This window comes from Oncorhynchus masou, chromosome 15 (genome assembly GCF_036934945.1).
Source record: "Oncorhynchus masou masou isolate Uvic2021 chromosome 15, UVic_Omas_1.1, whole genome shotgun sequence".
Lineage (NCBI taxonomy): Eukaryota > Metazoa > Chordata > Actinopteri > Salmoniformes > Salmonidae > Oncorhynchus > Oncorhynchus masou.
In genome coordinates this window covers 2,982,354-3,001,407 of record NC_088226.1, presented here as the reverse complement: position 1 = coordinate 3,001,407, position 19,054 = coordinate 2,982,354, and the positions used below count along the sequence as shown (strand labels likewise).

The 19,054-nt window shown below is 44.6% G+C and overlaps 2 protein-coding genes across 2 annotated transcripts; one reads left to right on the top strand and one right to left on the bottom strand.

Moving 5' to 3' along the window:
- The first annotated feature begins 8,353 nt into the window (after nucleotides 1-8,353).
- Nucleotides 8,354-12,377, top strand: LOC135555337 (claudin-4-like). The gene is made up of 3 exons (XM_064987677.1): nucleotides 8,354-8,510; nucleotides 9,975-10,107; nucleotides 10,304-12,377. Exons 2-3 carry the CDS (start codon nucleotides 9,976-9,978, stop codon nucleotides 10,805-10,807), a joined length of 636 nt encoding a protein of 211 aa, XP_064843749.1. The 5' UTR covers nucleotides 8,354-8,510; nucleotide 9,975; the 3' UTR covers nucleotides 10,808-12,377.
- On the bottom strand, nucleotides 11,436-19,054 carry LOC135555336 (coronin-1A-like). The gene is made up of 11 exons (XM_064987676.1): nucleotides 18,943-19,054; nucleotides 17,096-17,299; nucleotides 14,014-14,136; nucleotides 13,700-13,829; nucleotides 13,402-13,583; nucleotides 13,045-13,164; nucleotides 12,853-12,957; nucleotides 12,442-12,587; nucleotides 12,276-12,333; nucleotides 11,980-12,195; nucleotides 11,436-11,822 (listed from the first exon to the last, which is right to left on the bottom strand). The coding sequence occupies exons 2-11, from the start codon at nucleotides 17,291-17,293 to the stop codon at nucleotides 11,730-11,732; spliced, it is 1,371 nt and encodes a 456-aa protein (XP_064843748.1). The 5' UTR covers nucleotides 17,294-17,299; nucleotides 18,943-19,054; the 3' UTR covers nucleotides 11,436-11,729.

Below are 19,054 nucleotides of genomic sequence, written 5' to 3'. Positions count from 1 at the left end.
TTATTTGGATCCCATTAGCTCTTGCTGTAACAATCTTCTTCATCTGATGAGGAGTATGAAAGATCGGACCAAAACGCAGCGTTGGTAAGTGTTCATTTTAATGAAATATAACTGAACACTGAATAGAAAATAACCAAAGTGAAACAATGAAAATCAAAACAGTTCTGTATGGTGAGACACAGAAAACAACTACCCACAAAACCCATGTGGGCAAGAGCTACCTAAGTATGGTTCTCAGTCAGAGACAACGACAGACAGCTGTGCCTGATTGAGAACCATACCCGGCCAAAAACAAAGAAATACAAAAACATAGAAAAAAGAACATGGAACGCCCACCCTAGTCACACCCTGGCCTAACCAAAATAGAGAATAAAAAGCCTCTCTATGGCCAGGGCGTGACACTTGCAGAAGCAGCAGCTATTCTTCCTGGGGTCCACACAAAAACATAAAACACGACAAGTAACAAAACACTGATAAACTGACTGACAAGAACAGTCACACAAATTTGAAATACAAACAATACAATTAAAGAATAATGTGTGTGTAGATTGTGTGTGTGTTAGATTGTGTTTATGTGTGCATGTGTTTGTGTGTGTGTCATTTCACAGTCCCTATTGTGCCATTAGATGTTATTTTATCATTTAGATTTTTACTTTAGTAATAAGAGATGGGAGTTCAATGCGATCACGGCTCTGTATAATACTGTGTGTTGCCGTTAATTTGTTTTGGACTTGGGACTGAGAAGAGACCCCCGGTGGAATGTCTTGTGGGGTATGTGTAGGTGTCTGATCTGTATGTAATTTGATTGTGCAGACCATCAGGAATTTTTATCACAGTAATATTTTTCATAAAAACTAGAAGAGAAGCAGTTAATCTCTCCTCAGCCTTCAACCAGGGAAGACTGGCATGCATGTTGTTGATGTTAGTTCTGTATGTGTCGTTTAGGCCAAGGCGTGCTACTCTGTTTTGACCCAGCTGCAGCTTTGCTAGGTCTTTCTTTGTTGCATTTGACCATTTTACCAGACAGTAATCAAGATGGGACCAGACCAGTGCTTGAACAACTAGTGCAGTTGATCTTTGTGTCAAAAACGTAGAACATCTTTTTATAACAGATATATCCCTCCCCACCTTCACAACAACTTTGTTGTTTGACTTGACCATGATAATTGACCATCCAATGTTATAACTAGGATCTAGCTTCCTCAACTTTCTCAATGTTCACACCCTTTATGCACAACTCCAGTTGAGGTTTAGGTCTTACGGAATGTTTTAAACCAAATACAATTTTAGTTTTAGATGTTCTTAAGACCAGTTTATTATTAATCACCCATTCTGATACTGACTGTAACTCCTTAATTAGAATTTCAGTATTATTGGCTTTGGGTGCTGACATGTAATGTGGAATCATCCGCATACATAGTCATTCTAGCTTTGTATAAGACCAGTGGCAAATCATTTGTAAAAATAGAGAACAGTAATGGCCCAAGGCAACTTCCCTGAGGGACACTGCACTGTACATATCTGATGTTAGAGAAGCTTCCATTGAAGAATACTCTCTGGGTTCTATTGGATAAATAACTCTCCAACCATGTGATTGTAGGTGATGTAAAGCCATAGCAAGATAGTTTTTTCCATAACAATTTATGATCAATAACATCAAAGCCTGCACTGAAATCTAACAATACTGCTCCAGATATCATCTTATTATCCATTTCTTTTAACCAATCATCAGTCATCTGAGTCAGTGCAAGTTGAGTGTCTTCTCTATATGCATGCTGAATGTCAGTAGTTAACTTGTTCTCTGAAGAATAGCATTGTATTTGGTCAAACACATTTCTCTCCAGTCTACTAAGAACAGGCAGCACACTGATTGGGCAGCTTTTAGAGCCAGCAAAGGGTGCTTTACTATTTGTAGTCAGTGAAAATACTTTAGCTTCCTTCCACACCTGTGGACACACACAGTCCTTTAGGCTTTGGTTAAATACATAGCAAATAGGCATAGCAATACAGTCTGCTACCGTTTTCAATATTTTCCCATCAAGGTTGTCTGTACCTGGTGGTTGATCATTACTGATGGAAAACAACAATTTTCCACCTCTCCCACACTAATTTGGCCAAATTCAAAACAGCAATCCTTCTCTTTTATTATTAGATCTTTTATACATAAATTAATACATGTCAGTTTACAAACAATAAAAAAATATATATATATCATTGAGTTAATAAAGCCGCATACAAACAAGGTCTGTTTTTAAAACATTTTTATAAGGACGCTCCAAAATGCAGGTGTTTCAGCTCTGCTTTCTGTTGTGGTGGGGCAAGCCAGCAGAAAATACGGAGCGTTGCGGCGCAGTGTTCTGTCAGTCATGGGGACACGACGTCACTGCCAAGGCAGTAAATGAACTGTTTCACTGCCAGACAAGGCTCCACTGATAGCAAGGTGTAGCAGTCGTACAGTGCAATTAATGTATTGTTTAGTGTTGTGGCTTTGCTGGCATACATACCACATTTTTTTTTTTTGCCACACCAAGATTTACATGCTAAAATCGCCACTGGCCATATTATCATTTCTGACATTTGGTAGGTCATTTGTTTATCAACTATATTTTGATACATGCAGCTTCTCTTCTGTCATAACTTGCTGCCCCAGAAAATTGGCTATTTAGATTCATGTTTTAATGAAACAAGGAACACGAATCAATACAAAAACAACAAATGTAACGAAAACCGAAACAGCCTTTACTGGTGCAAACTAACACAGAGACAGGAACAGGAACAATCACCCACGAAACACTCAAAGAATATGGCTGCCTAAATATGGTTCCCAATCAGAGACAACGATAAACACCTGCCTCTGATTGAGAACCACTCCAGACAGCCATAGACTATGCTAGAAAACCCCACTAAGCCACAATCCTAATACCTACGAAAATCCCCAAGACAAAACACACCACATACCAAAACCCATGTCACACCCTGGCCTGACCAAATAAATAAATAAAACACAAAATACTAAGACCAGGGCGTGACAGAACCCCCCCCTCCCAAGGTGCGGACTCCCGGCCGCACACCTAAACCCATAGGGGAGGGTCCGGGAGGGCGTCTGTCCATGGTGGCGGCTCCGGCGCGGGACGTGGACCCCACTCCAACAAAGTCTTAGTCCATTTTCCTCGCGTCCTTAGATAGGCGACCCTCGCCGCCGACCTTGGCCTCAGTAGCCCTCACCAAGGGCCCCACTGGACTGAGGGGCAGCTCGGGACTGAGGGGCAGCTCGGGACTGATGGGCGGCTCGGGACTGAGGGGCGGCTCGGGACTGAGGGGCGGCTCGGGACTGAGGGGCGGCTCGGGACTGAGGGGCGGCTCGGGACTGAGGGGTGGCTCGGGACTGAGGGGTGGCTCAGCACTGAGAGGAAGCTCAGGCAGGTAGTTGGCTCTGGCGGATCTGGAAGAGTCTGGCTGACTGGCCGATCCTGGCTGACTGGCGGATCTGGAAGATCCTGGCTGACTGGCGGATCTGGAAGAGTCTGGCTGACTGATCCTGGCAGACTGACGGCTCTGGCTGCTCCATGCTGACTGGCGGCTCTGGCTGCTCCATGCTGGCTGACGGCTCTGGCTGCTCCATGCTGACTGACGGCTCTGGCTGCTCCATGCTGACTGACGGCTCTGGCTGCTCCATGCTGACTGGCTGCTCCATGCTGACTGACGGCTCTGGCTGCTCCATGCTGACTGACGGCTCTGGCTGCTCCATGCTGACTGACGGCTCTGGCTGCTCCATGCTGACTGACGGCTCTGGCTGCTCCATGCTGACTGGCAGCTCTGGCTGCTCCATGCAGACTGGCAGCTCTGGCGGCTTCTTGCAGACTGGCAGCTCTGGCGGCTTCTTGCAGACTGGCAGCTCTGGCGGCTTCTTGCAGACTGGCAGCTCTGGCGGCTTCTTGCAGACTGGCTGCTCCATGCAGACTGGCAGCTCTGGCAGCTCCTTGCAGACTGGCAGCGCTGAACAGGCGGGAGACTCCGGCAGCGCTGTAGAGGCGGAAGGCTCTGGCAGTGCTAAACAGGCGGGAGACTCCGGCAGCGCTGGAGAGGAGGAAGGCTCTGGCAGCGCTAAACAGGCAGGAGACTCCGGCAGCGCTGGAGAGGAGGAAGGCTCTGGCAGCGCTGGAGAGGCGAGGCGCACTGTAGGCCTGATGCGTGGTGCTGGCACTGGTGGTACTGGGCCGAGGACTCACACAGGAAGCCTGGTGCGGGGAGCTGCCACCGGAGGGCTGGTGCGTGGAGGTGGTACTGGGTAGACCGGACCGTGCAGGCGCACTGGAGCTCTTGAGCACCGAGCCTGCCCAACCTTACCTGGTTGAATACTCCCGGTCGCCCTGCCAGTGCGGCGAGGTGGAATAGCCCGCACTGGGCTATGCAGGCGAACCGGGTCACCGTGCGCAAGGCTGGTGCCATGTAAGCCGGCCCAAGGAGACGCACTGGGGACCAGATGCGTAGAGCCGGCTTCATGGCACTTGGCTCAACGCTCACTCAAGCCCGGCCGATACGCGGAGCTGGAATGTACCGCACCGGGCTATGCACCCGCACTGGGGACACCGTGCGCTCCACCGCATAACACGGTGCCTGCCCTGTCTCTCTCGCCCCCCGGTAAGCACAGGAAGTTGCCGCAGGACTCCTACTTGGCTTCGCCACACTTCCTGTGTGCCTCCCCCAAGAAGTTTTTGGGGTCTGACTCTCGGGCTTCCATCCGCGTCGCCATGCTGCTTCCTCATACCAGCGCCTCTCCGCTTTCTCCGCCTCCAGTTCTTCTTTGGGGCGGCAATATTCTCCAGGCTGTGCCCAGGGTCCTTCTTCGTCAATGATCTCCTCCCAAGTCCATTTATCCAAATAGTGCAGCCTCTCCCACTGCTGCTGCTGCTGCTGCTGCTGCCTCTGTTGCTTCTCCTGCTGTTGCCTCTGTTGCTGCTGCTGTTGCTCCTGCTGCCCTTCACCACGCCGCTTGGTTCTGTTGTGGTGGGTGATTCTGTAATGGTTTTCTTTAGGTGAAGGAGAGTCGGACCAAAATGCGGCGTGGCTATTTAGATTCATGTTTTAATGAAACAAGGAACACGAATCAATACAAAAACAACAAACGTAACACGAAAACCGAAACAGCCTATACTGGTGCAAACTAACACAGAGACAGGAACCGGAACAATCACCCACGAAACACTCAAAGAATATGGCTGCCTAAATATGGTTCCCAATCAGAGACAACGATAAACACCTGCCTCTGATTGAGAACCACTTCAGACAGCCATAGACTATGCTAGAAAACCCCATTAAGCCACAATCCCAATACCTACGAAAAACCCCAAGACAAAACACACCACATACCAAAACCCATGTCACACCCTGGCCTGACCAAATAAAAAAAGAAAACACAAAATACTAAGACCAGGGCGTGACAATTGGTCCTGTGCTTGACCAGTTTTAAGGAAATGAAAGGCTGAGAAAATGACAAAACATGTTTCTGATAAGATTTCAGTTTGTCTTGGATGCATATTTTATGTGGTTGTCACGGCTTTCATCTGTAGAAGGAGGAGCGGACCAAAATGCAGCGTGGTTGTTATTCATTTTATTTTAATAAAGAAACTATACACTAATAAACTAACAAAAGTGTGAAAACCTAAACAGCCCTATCTGGTGCAAAACACAGAGACAGGAACAATCACACACAGTGAAACCCAGGCTACCTAAATATGGTTCCCAATCAGAGACAATGACTAACACCTGCCTCTGATTGAGAACCATATCAGGCCAGACATAAAATAGACAAACAAGACATCCAACATAGAATGCCCACTCAGATCACACCCTGACCAACCAAAACATAGAAACATACAAAGTAAACTATGGCCAGGGTGTGACAGTGGTTGAAACACTGTGCTTGCATAACAGTGTGAAAGATAACACATTACATGGGCATTTGCATTTTCTCAAGAGATCCTGAAAGAAAGAAATCCTAGTTCTCCACTCCTGTTCCCAAGACAAAATTAGAATTTGTTGTATAATTTCACTGCAAGAAATGCATAATTCTGCAGGAGTTAATATTATGTTATGCTACACGTGAGAGGTTGTAGGCCTACAGTCAGTGTCCATATGGCTTATACCTATAAAGACCTTAAGCGGGATATGAGCTACTATCCGGATTACTGTGCGCATATTAATATGGTCAATGCTATGGTCACTACAGCCAATGGGAACTGTTATTGCTCTGGAGCAAAGCTCTTCAGTATTAGTGAAGAGATGATCAATACAAGTCAATGTAACAGATCCAACACTATTTGTATGCACTGTAGTTGGTTGAGTGATAACCTGGGTCGTATTACAGGCATTAGTCACAGTTAGAAGCTTCCTTTTGAGAGAAAATAGACTTCTCTGTTAATATCACACACAATATCGAGTATTGCACACATAAGATCACATATGATCCAAATACTGAGTGTTAGCACTTCGTGGCGAAATGTAGCACCCCAAAGGGGCTGAATACTTATTGACTCAAGACATTTCAGATTTAAATTTTTAATTAATTTGTAAAAAAAAAAAAAAAAAAAAAAATAGAAAAACATAATTTCACTTTATGGGGTTCAGGCTGTAACACAACAAAATGTGGAAAAAGTCAAGGGATGTGAATACTTTCTGAAGGCACTGTATATTAATATGGGCTGTTCTTATTTTCCTTGGTAGCTTATCAGAGAGATAGTTATGTGGAGAAGAAAAAATTCAATAAAAACATTGTTTAGCTAATAGAGTCAGTCAATCAGGCACTTGTGTCAGTTGTTGTTTGTGTGATGTTGGGCCGAAGCTACTGACCCAGAAGCTTGGCTCTCTCACTCCTCCCAGGCTTTGAGAGGGAGGGTGGACAATGAGCTTGTAGTAGGCAATATAAGCAATGTTCCCATTGTCACGACTTCCGCCGAAGTCGGTCCCTCTCCTTGTTCAGCCTTCTAGCCATCGCCGATCCACTTTTCATCTTCCATTTGTTTTGTCTTTGTCTTACACACCTGGTTTCAATTCTCCAAATTACTTGTTCATTATTTAACCCTCTGTTCCCCCATGTTTGTTTGTGATTAATTATTTATTGCATTGTGGTCCGTATTTGTGGCCTTGTATTTATACAACGTGTATTGTTGTATTATTTGAGTAAAATTGCTTTCATTACTCATATCTGCTGTCCTGCGCCTGACTCATCTCACCAGCTTCACACAGACGCATTACACCCATGCTCTCTGGCAGCTTTCATATCTGGGATAAGTTCCTTCCACCTCTGGCACACAGGTTCAGAGAAGTCCCTCGTTGAGGAAGATGATTCCTCTCAAGTTTTTGTCTCTCTCCAAAACAGCCATCTTGTCCTTGAACCTTAGGAACTTGACCACTATCGGCCTGGGTCTGTCACCTGAGCTGGTTACAGGGTTTCCAGACCTATTGGCGCGCTCCACCGCAATCTTCCTATGATCCATCTGCAGCTTTTCAGTAAAAAAATTGCTCACTTTCTCCTCAGACTATATTCAGGTCAGATGTGGAGACTCTGGTATGCCATCTACAAGAATGTTATTCCTCCTGGATTATCCTTGTAGTCTGTTTTCCCAGTCATTTGTAATAATGATTCACAGACATAGACTTAGAGTTTGTTGCCCCCCTCCTGCAAGTCTCTTTCAGGGCATCCACCTCTCCCTGGGAGAACTGCAAACTGTTCTTAAGGTCTTGGATCTCTCTGGTCTGATCGTCCATTCTTTTGTTAGCTGAGTCAACCAATATTTGGACAAAGTTCTTGAAGCTATTTTCCTGTTGCTGTAACAATTGCTTGTAGACATATTTTTGTTGATTTAAAAGATCACGCACTTGCGATAGCAAAACACTGTCCTCTCCATTACTCCCACCTTCTTAAGCTTTGGGCAGCATGATGGTAGCGTTACACATTCTGGTAACAAAGTGGTCTGTTGCAATTTTATAGTCTATGACATTTCAGATTTACATATGATCATTTTTCACAAAGTAGTTTGGATGTAGTGAACTCGTTTTTCAAAGTAACTTTAGTTCAATAAACTATATTTGTCTTAAGGGGAACTTTAATGTAGCTTAACTTCTTCCAGTGTGAAGTAATTGGTAGGTTGTAAACTATTTTCAGAGTAGCTTCCCCAACACTGCTATAAAGTTGTGACTAAACCTGGAATGTCAACACTGGAAACAAATGAAAGGTGGAAAAAGAGTGGGAAAGAGATGCATGAGACAAGTCCAGTCTGGCTGTGAGGTACATCCCGCCTCCCTCTCTCTCCTGTTCTTCCCAGCCCCACCCTACACCTCACAGTCCACTACAAAACCCTTTACATCACACCAGCTACATAACAGACCACCGCTTTACACAGATCAACACCTGAATTAAGAGAGTAGAATTTCATTTTTAAAGAGAAGGAAAACCCTTGACAAAGAACTTTACTTTTCAAATTTCCAATCAAGACAAGAGGACACATAAGGTATTAGTTAAACTTTTCAACTTGTATTTCTGATTTTGTGCTATTTCAAATATGAAACATACCAGCTCCATAGTGCATTATAACTGCATTTTAATTTGTTATAACTCTTAGTGGAGTAACCAATCCAATCAAGTTTAAATGAATTAATATTGATGGTATGTTTAGGGGGCAGACACATGCATGTGTCCTTATACCTTCATGAATGTCACTTAATTCAAACAGACTAAGGTATGTATGATTCAGGCCATATGCAAAGTACAAACAAATAAACTCGTTTTTTGCTCTCTATCGATTAAAAGATAATAAGTTCTGAGGAACATTTCCACCCAAACTTTTACTTTTGACATGAATCTATTGTGAAACACTCCATGGTTAATCCAAAATACGCTACTTTTTCAAAATGGTATAAGAAATGTATTCATACTCTATTCCATTGATGAATCAAACATAACGCCTTCATGTTATGCTCAGGATTCAGTAATTCACCAGGATCTATAAGTAGCAACAATTACTATTAGTCATTTTGTTCTTACCACTCACCCCCATCCTCTCGACCTCCTCCTCTTCCTCTCACCCTCACCTCTATGGGTCCTTGTGAGAAGAGAAGACACATGCATGTCTTTGTTTTACTAGTCTGCCTGGTCTTGTCCAGTTGAATATAAGGAGAAGGGTCCAAGTAAAGCACTATTGCATGTTTTCTTAATTCAATGAGAGTAGCAGACCATCAAGAGGCGGCAGGTAACCTAGTGGTTAGAGTGTTGAGCCAGTCACCGAAAGGTTTCTAGATCGAACTAACGAGCGGACAAGATAAAAATCTGTAGTATGCCCCTGAACAAGGCAGTTGTTCCAATGCCGTCATTGTGACAAAAGCATTTGTTCTAAACTGACATGCCTAGTTAAATAAAATAAAACAATTGCTTAGATGGAATAAATAATATGATCCAGTGGAGAAAATAAAGGGATGACATTTTGCAAGGCTACTGACAGTTGGGGTGGAAGAAAAGCTCTTTTGGCTTGATTTAGTAAAGTTGTACTCGGCTAAAGGGATGACATTTGCTGGACTTTTTCGCAGGGCTAGGTGAGATTGAGTGGATCCAGGTGAGGAGAGGTTGAAGTCTCAGTGAGACTAGGAGTGGCAGCATGCCTCTGAGCTGCAGCAGCAGGCTGAGGTAGACCGGGCCTGTCACAACACGACTTAGTCCCAGGGCTGTGCTTTCTGAGATTTTGTTTTTAAATGCACCTCTGAGCTACACAATCCTGACTTGTACAGGCCTGTCATAGGGAATGAGTCCGTGTGTGTAAGTATGTGTGTGTAGGCGTCTGCGGGCTACTCTGCTGTGTGATGATCACAGAAATGACCATGTAATTCTATATCTACGTTTAAAGAAACCACATTTGTTTAATACCAGAATGGGAACTGTTTTGTATCCCCCCCCCCCCCCGCTGTCTCTCTCTCTCTTCCAGGATGGGATCTGCTGGGGTACAGATTGTATGTGTGGCCCTTGGGGTCCTGGGCCTGATCGGGGGCATTGTGTGCTGTGCCATCCCTAGGTGGAAAGTTTCATCATTTACAGGACAGAACATTGTAACGGCACAGGTACTGAGTAGATCAAGTGTTTTATTAGCCCTATGTGGTTTTCATTTTGAACTTCTAAATACTTTCTAACCTTATATTGACTCTAATGACTCTAATAACTCGGAAAATGTAGAATGAATGCAATATTCTGAAGTCAAATAAGCTGTAATGAATGAATGGCGTGTGTATTACTGTAACTATTTGTCTCTGTGTGTAGGAAACTGAAGAGGGCCTGTGGATGACCTGTGTGGTGCAGAGTACTGGCCAGCAGCAGTGTAAGAGCTATGAGTCCCTGCTGGTCCTGCCATCTGACCTGCAGGCGGCCCGCGCCATGACCATCATCAGCTGCATGGTCACCTCCCTGGCCATCCTCATCTTGTTCGCCGGCGCCGACTTCACCACCTGCGTGGAGAATGAGGACATCAAGCCCAAGATCAGCCTTGTGGCCGGGATCGCTCTGTTGGTGTCTGGCCTCCTCCTCATCATCCCTGTCAGCTGGTCCGCCCACAACGTCATCAGAAACTTCTACAACCCCCTTGTGGCCCAGAAGATGGAGCTGGGAACCTGTATCTTTATTGGCTGGGCTGCTGGGGTGCTGCTGATTCTGGCCGGAGGCCTGCTCATGTGCTTCAGCAGAGCCAAATCTGGCAGCTCGGGAGGAACCGCCAAGTACTACGGCAACAGCGCTTCAGCCCCCGCTGCCAACAAGAACTACGTCTAGTACATGTATTACACCTCTGTATGTTTGTATGTGTGTAGAGAGATAGTTTGATGGAATGGAAACAAGAAAGGGGAGGGGTTTAATCTTGGGGATAAAGAAGGGACATTATGAGCGGAAATAATGGTTGTAAATATTGAATATTTCAAAATAGTAAGACTGGTTTAGTTGTAGTTAATCCAAGGGTCCAATATGGTGGTTCAATTTAAAATACAAATATATGTTTCTTTTTGAGGGGGGGACTAACTCAATATACTATAATATACTACAAATCGAAACTGTGTAGGGATGATGATGTACCTAAATTCATACAGTTTCTTAACTGTGTCCAACTCACTAAGAATCACCTACATGAAGGTTAGACAAGGTGAGTGAGCAAGGTTAGCAAGGTGAGTGACTCATGCATCTCCAAATACAGGTATAGTTAAATGACTGTATATATCATTTACATCCATGAGATCACAACTTTTTTACTTATGTCAAATCAGCTTGTCTTTTACTTTTGTGTATCAAATACTAAATACATGTTTTTATTTTATTCTGTTGCAATAGAAATGATTGTCATCTCCTTCAGGTGTGTCATCCTTTGGATGACGTTTGGAAATGTTAACAAAAGCAAAACAAGTTTAAATATTTGGGATAATATTAAGGACTTTTATTTCCAACTATGTAAGAGCATATATTAAAAACAAGTCTCTATAAATGGGAAAACTGACACCAACAAAACAAATTCAAGCTTCCAGACCCAAAAATATGTGGCTGCTGATATTGATGGATCCTGTCTCCAACTCTCCCTTTAAACATCTTTCCTTCAAACATCCCCAACTATTTATAACTATTTTACTTTCATCTCCTCTTTATCTTCTCCTCTTTACACCTCCTTCTCTCTCTCAATCAGCTCCATCTCAAACCCAATGGCTCTGTTTCAATTCTTGCTCTCCAGTTTGCTCACGCGCTTGGTCAGCTCCTCTACTGTTTCCTTCAGAGTCTTCACCTCCTTCTGCAAGGCATGTACCTCCTGAGAGAGAGAGAGAGAGAGAGAGAGAGAGAGAGAGAGAGAGAGAGAGAGAGAGAAGGAGAGGGGAGATTCCTGGTGAAATGTGCAAAAGAGGAAGCCATATCTAATATCTCACAGATATATCAGAGCATGTAGGTAGATGCAGCCATATCCTTACCCCAGTGTTACCGTGCTGATGCCCCATGGCTGCTGATGTGGTCTTCAGAAGACTTTTGTGAACTTTGAACTCTTTGGATTTGGTGGTTGTCGCAAAACCGTCCTTCAAGGATATCAGGATAGGTTGGCCCTCTTTGCCTTCAAACCACTCATTGGCCTCCACAGACGGCTCTGGACCCATGGTGTCTGGGTACAAATCCTCCTGAAACAGGTCAGACTGAAGAGAGAGAGAGAGAAAGTGAGATATTTAAGAATCACATGCTTTGAGTTATAGTCATTTTTTAAAAGTGTATTTACCTTGCGGGGCACCGTCATGACAATGGGCTCGCACTTCCTCTCATGGAGCTTGTAAAACCTGGTGGAGGACGAATAAAACAATATACATTCCCATTTTACAAACAGTGCTTGTGTGTATGTGTGTGTATACTGGCAAGTGAAAATGTCCATGACTCTGTGTGGTTACCTGGCGATTTCACACTTGTTGACCTCCAGGCCCCTCTTGGGCATGTAGCCCATGCCCTTCTGACTCTCCTTACTGCTGTACATGGACAGGTAGTGAACATAGGGAGCCTCATCCGTCACCTCAAAGTACCGGATACTGCTGTCACCCTGAGGCACGAAAATGAATGGTTAGTAAACCATAGTGTGTGTGTGTGTCAAAGGAGGTTGGTGGCATCTTATTTGGGGAGAAAGGGCTCATGGTAATGGCTGGAGCGGAATAAGTGGAATGGTATCGAATATATAAAACACATGGTTTCAATGTGTTTGATGCCATTCCATTTGCTTTGTTCTGGCCATTATTTTGAGCTGTTCTCAAAAAACATTTGAGCCTCCTGGGTGTGTGTGTGTGTGTGTGTGTGTTTTTAACTCTAACCTTGCCACAGAGGTAGACGATGCCAGTGTCAGGGTCAAAGAAGGGCAATAGGACACCACTGCTGGTGTCCAACTCCTGCAGGGTGAGTGGCTCCCCAAAGCTCTTCTGTCAAACACAGACAGGTCATGTCAGGTCTTAAGACACTATTCATAAGGCTTTATAAGAAGTTCATAATTGTCTCATAACACTCACCGGGTCCCAAAGTGCCACCTGTCTCTCACTCATGCGACTGAAGCCGGTGCTCAGGATCTTCCCTTCGGACACAAACACAGCTTTGACAGGCCTGGAGCCTTCGTGTGTCTTCTCCTTCTCCTGAGAGAGACAGAAAGGCAGAGAGAGAGAGATTGCAGATTCAGGGAAAGACAGACACTCAACAAAGGAGGTTCATCTATCAAAGATGCGTGAAGGGAACTATATGAACTAATCCCTGAATGTAATTCTATTGAGATCTATGACATTAAACCTGGTAGCTAGGTGCATCTGACTGTCCAGGGTTAGAGTGGCTGGTTCTCCTGTGGTATTGATGGGGGCAGGGAGGGGGGCACTCACGGCAATGACTGTGCCCTTGCGGGGGTCCAGCACACGTATGGTCTTGTCCTTACAGGAGGTGAGGATCTGGGAGCCGTCCCTGTTCCAGCAGGCACTGTAGATGAGGTCAGGGTGGACCGAGTCGATCCTCACCATGGCCTCTCCACACGCCACGTTCCACAGGATCACCACATTGTCACAGCCTGGAAGCCAGGGGAGAGAGAGAACAGGCATTTAGGCCATGCAGTGCTACTCCACTTATGTTAACAGTTGAAGAGGCACTTGTATTCTGAGTCGATGCATCATAGCAGTGCTATACCTGCGCTCATGAGCACATTGTGGGCAGTAGGGTGCCAACTGAGGATGCCCACGCGTTTGGAGTGCCCCTCCAGCTTCACCACGGGGTCATTCAAGGGCGTGACCAGGCCACCCTCCGGGATCTCCCAAATCTGAACGATGGAGAGGTAGAGGAAGTGGAGGGTATGGCATTACACTGAGTTAACACAGTACATAGATACAGAACACTGATCAACTGGATCACACAGGGACATATGTCCTAAAGTGCCTCCATAATATAATTCTACTTAACAAGCTCAACATTATGGCCAATGAAAAGTTGTGACCTCTACTTACCATGACACTGCAGTCCTCTGAACCACTGGCAATGATGTTGTCGTTGTGGGGACAGAACTCAATATCCAGCACTGGGCCTGTGTGTCCACAGACTGTGGGCTGGGACATGTCAATACGACCCGTCTACAGGGAGACACAAATGAAAAAGGTGAGTTACTATGACACAAATAAACACACACACACACACACACACACACACACACACACACACACACACACACACACACACACACACACACACACACACACACACACACACACACACACACACACACACACACACACACACACACACACACACACACACAAGCTGATGGCTCAAACAGGAGATAAATACTACAGTATGCAATAGGAACACATGGAGATGTATAGTGTTGCTACCACTGTGGTCTTGGCAACAGAAAGACCTAGAGAGGGTTTAGAGGAGAGGAACTCAGTCAGCTGATGACAATTGTATAGCTATGCCAGAAATCAGCCTTAGAGAGCAGAGAACTCTACTGGGAGAGCACTAGCAGTCTGCAGGGTTCCCATGGCCCTGGAGGAACACACACAGGATCTGGACTGTTGGCCCTGGTGGAACACACACAGGATCTGGACTGTTGGCCCTGGTGGAACACACACAGGATCTGGACTGTTGGCCCTGGTGGAACACACACAGGATCTGGACTGTTGGCCCTGGTGGAACACACACAGGATCTGGACTGTTGGCCCTCGCCCATCATTCACAGTACCAAAACAAAACCATCTACATTCAATAATGTACTAAGGATGTATAGTACATGCCTTATTTTGTATATGAAGTGGCATAATGTTTTTTTTCATACTTTATTCAAATGTTTCTCCTAATGTTCCTGCCTTCATTGTAGATGAACAGCTGCCATCCTAAAACCTCTTAGTCACCTTCTCAATAATAGTGATCACATACGGGTTATATGGCTGTAGTAATATCTACAGAGTAGTTAAGTGACAGAAAAATTTACTTCTCCAACATATAAATCAAGGTAGAATCAGCGATATGACGTAGATGCAGAAAGTAAACAGCATAGTGGGTCAATTTCCACAACAACTAAGAACGTTGAAGCACGAGACTCAACTTCTCAGCTGTTTTGGTCCTGTGGCTCCCACACTGTAAGAGCGTGAAGCGAACCCGTGCACATGCGCAGATACTTTGTGTGACTGTGTGAAGTCGTGCATCTCGCTCATCTCAATATCTGCAGTCATTTCGCTGTCTACCTTTAAATCAAATTATCGTTCACTTGGGAACAATGGCTTCCTTTGACCAAATCATTAGGCCTTAAATGCACTGTGAATTTTGGTTGAGAGGGCTACTATTCATCCCTGTTACAGGGAAGTCCAAACAGTGATGCAATGGCATCTACCCATGACGTTGAGACAGTCTATATCTTTGGGTAAAAAAAAATCTGTTATATCTACGTATCTGTTCTATATATGAATATGCATACACTTAATGTCAAAGTCTTTCAATTACACCTTTATGCTTCAATATCACATAACGCATTCAAAATCAATCTAGATATTGACTACTATAAGACCACTACATACACTATATATACAAAAGTATGTGGACTGCAACCTGAAGCAATGTCAGCACAAGAACTGTTCTTCAGGAGCTTCATGAAATGGGTCTTCATGGCCGAGCAGCTGCTCATCACCATGCACAATGCCAAGCATCTCCTGGAGTGGTGTAAAGCTCACTGCAATTGGACTCCAGAGCAGTGGAAATGTGTTCTCTGGAGTGATTAATCACACTTCACCATCTGGCAGTCCGATGGACGAATCTGGGTTTGGTGGATGCCAGGAGAACGCTACCTGCCCCAATGCATACTGTCAACTGTAAAGTTTGGTGGAGGAGAAATAATGGTATGGGGCTGTTTTTCATGGTTCGGGCTAGGCACCTTAGTTCCAGTGAAGGGAAATATTAATGCTACAGCATACAATTACAATTACATTATAGATGATTCTGTGCTTCCAACATTGTGGCAACAGTTTGGGGAAGGCCCTTTCCCGTTTCAGCATGACAATGCCCCCCCAAAGTGATGTCCATACAGAAATGTTTTGTCAAGATCGGTGTGGAAGAATTTAACTTGCCTGCACAGAGCCCTGACCTCAACCCCATTGAACACCTTTGGGATGAATTGGAATGCCGACAGGGTGCCAGGCCTAATCGTCCAACATCAGTGCCCAACCTCACTAATGCTCTTGTGGCTGAATGGAAGCAAGTCCCTGCAGCAATGTTCCAACATCGAGTGGAAAGCCTTCACAGAAGAGTGGAGGCTGTTATAGCAGCAAAGGGGGGATCAACTTCATACTAATTCCTATGATTTTGGAATGAAATGTTCGACAAGCAGGTGTCAACATACTTTTGGTCATGTAGTGTATGTGTTTGTTGCTGATATTGCAGCACATTCGTCCCATGCTGATACTCTACCTGCATCCCACATATGCTTCTGTTTTTCAATGTCAAACCCACCACTGGTATGCATGACAAAAGAGCTATATTTTCATGTTATCTGACCATAGCACCGGTTCCAATTCATGTGCCAATGCTATTGATCAAACTCCAGGCGGTGCTATAGTCAGATGGCACGAAAATATAACTCTAGCTCAGTATATATATATTTTATACAGTCTTTTTGTCTCATCTTTATCAAGTGTGCTAATCATTTTGGACCTGACTGTATATGCAGCTGCACTATACTGCGCCCTCGCCACATCCTGTCAAGACTGTGTTGCACTGAACCGCTCCAAATATGGTGAAAAACTAGCAACAACACAGAGAGAGCCAGTGACGTGTAGAACCGAAACACTGCCCCAAACTTCCTTATTCAGCACAATGTGTGATGCCGCCTTGCAATATTCAAAATTAAAATGAACACTGTACAAACGACACGCCAATGAGCATTTTCATCAAAATTGTAGCGTAGTTGGGAAAATCTAGGCATGAATTAAAGTGACATTTTGAAACTTCAAGATTTGAGACTGAGGCCACTTCTGAGACCTGAAAACGTCTAACTTCACTTAAGGCATTCACTTTGACCTCTGTCTCTCTGCTCAGGCCCACCTTGTTCAGAGGCAGCACAAGGAAGGCCCCTCCTCCGCTGGCATCCACAATCATGGCCACGAACTTGGGGTTGACAGAGCAGAAGTTGCTGTCCCAGGTCATCTGGGAGATGCGGATGTCATCGTAGCACTGGTCAGCCTTCACCCCCTGGCCGAAGACATGACGGAACTTACTGGCCCTGACTACCTTCCTGGACATGGTGACCTGATAGGGGAGAGAGATGAGGATGGGGAGAGGAGAGAGGGGGGGGTTAGTGTGAGGATTAAGAGGAGATATAAGAAGAAAATGGAAGAGGGCAGAGTTTTTAATGCACAGCAGTAGACTAATCAAGTGGTTATTGTATTTAAGAATATGCAGACTGCTACTGTAGCCAGTGAGGTGTCACCAGGCACCTCTACAACATTTACATAGACAGAGAGGGAGAGAGAGAGAGAGAGAGAGAGAGAGAGAGAGAGAGACAGAGAGAGGGAGAGAGAGAGAGACAGAGAGAGAGAGAGAGAGAGAGAGAGGAGAGAGAGAGAGAGAGAGAGAGAGAGAGAGAGAGAGAGAGAGAGAGACAGAGAGACAGAGAGACAGAGAGAGAGAGAGAGAGAGAGACAGAGAGGGAGTGAGAGAGATGTATAGAAGAAAAGCAGTAATCTGTGAAATAAATGTAACTGTTTTCATTTGCATAAATAATACACAAATGCAAGTATAAACATTTTACAGGATATGAAGAGCAATGTAGGGATTTGAATACTGTGACCTTAGATGCCACAAAATGTCTTAAGAACATGAGCATCACTGGCCCACTCCCTAGTTAGACCACAAGACAAACACATAGTGAGGAGACAAACATACAGACACAAAGCTACAGGAAGGAAGGACAATACAGGAAAAGCAGAGAAAAGGGGAAGAAAGAACTTGCACAACTACTTCCTCCAGTCTGCAACTGTTTCTTTTTGTCTTTATTATCCGAGGTGCACTTGTGGCTCTGTGCAATGCTTTAACTCACATCTAGTCATAGGGATGAACCCGCACAGAGAGAGAAAACATGGAGAATTGAAGGAAATATGAGCATATGGGACTACAGAGGCAAACTGAAAGAAATACTCCACTGCTGTTTGGAAATCATGTGAACCAGGAACCTACAGCAACAGTTAGACCACATCCTACAGAACAAACAACAGAACCACAAAACTATCCTTCTTTCCGTTTCATTCACACACATGCTCTCTTGTCCCTCTCTGATGCTCCTTTTCACACATTGAACAATTGGCAGATATATATATGATATTATTTTTTTTACGAGCTATAACCAAAGAGAATGCAACTGGTTGAAATATTGTCGTCCAATTTATGGTTTGTAGGGTTTGTAATGCATTACTGTCAGTAGATAGTCCTCATGTTCAATGCATAGGCTACATTTAACAAGTTTCAGATTTATCAATAAGAATATTAGTGCACACAATGACTCAGTCCTGACCTACAGCCCATACATTTATGCTGTAAAACGACAACTCTAAAAGAGTGAGCAGAGAATTTACCTCCATTTGCAGACCTTACTTCCTCAAATCTGAAGCTGCGCTGACTCTGATCCCTTGGCTAAAGACTTAGGCCTCATTGTTCTTGTAGCATTTGTGCATCACAAGACTTCTTTGGTAGACATTCATCTAATGCAATAATCCTTTGCAGAGTGTACCTTAATGTTATAAAGGACCAGGACCAGAGTACATGTCAATAATGGTGTGTGTGTGTGTGTGTGTGTGTGTAGGCCTACAGCATGATCATATAAAGTGACAGCAATTTTGGACTATCAGTCACATGGTTTGTGATTACTAGGAGAAGGGTGCTGAAAGCAGGCCTACCTGTTTTAGTGATGGGGAAATGTTCTGCTCAGTCAGGCTCCCTGCTTGGTTCTGCTGTGTCGCCAGAGAGGAGTAGGAGCCGGTAGTCTAGGGTAGATCTCTTTATGTGATG

What these genes read in the sequence shown, in the direction of transcription:
- LOC135555337 (XM_064987677.1), top strand. Translation starts at nt 9,976, where the DNA reads ATGGGATCTGCTGGGGTACAGATTGTATGTGTGGCCCTTGGGGTCCTG. An exon ending in AGAACATTGTAACGGCACAG is followed by an intron (nt 10,108 to 10,303) that starts GTACTGAGTAGA and finishes CTCTGTGTGTAG; the next exon opens with GAAACTGAAGAGGGCCTGTG.
- LOC135555336 (XM_064987676.1), bottom strand. Translation starts at nt 17,293, where the DNA reads ATGTCCAGGAAGGTAGTCAGGGCCAGTAAGTTCCGTCATGTCTTCGGC. An exon ending in CAGAGGACTGCAGTGTCATG is followed by an intron (nt 13,830 to 14,013) that starts GTAAGTAGAGGT and finishes TCCATCGTTCAG; the next exon opens with ATTTGGGAGATCCCGGAGGG. An exon ending in TCATGACGGTGCCCCGCAAG is followed by an intron (nt 12,196 to 12,275) that starts GTAAATACACTT and finishes CTCTCTCTTCAG; the next exon opens with TCTGACCTGTTTCAGGAGGA.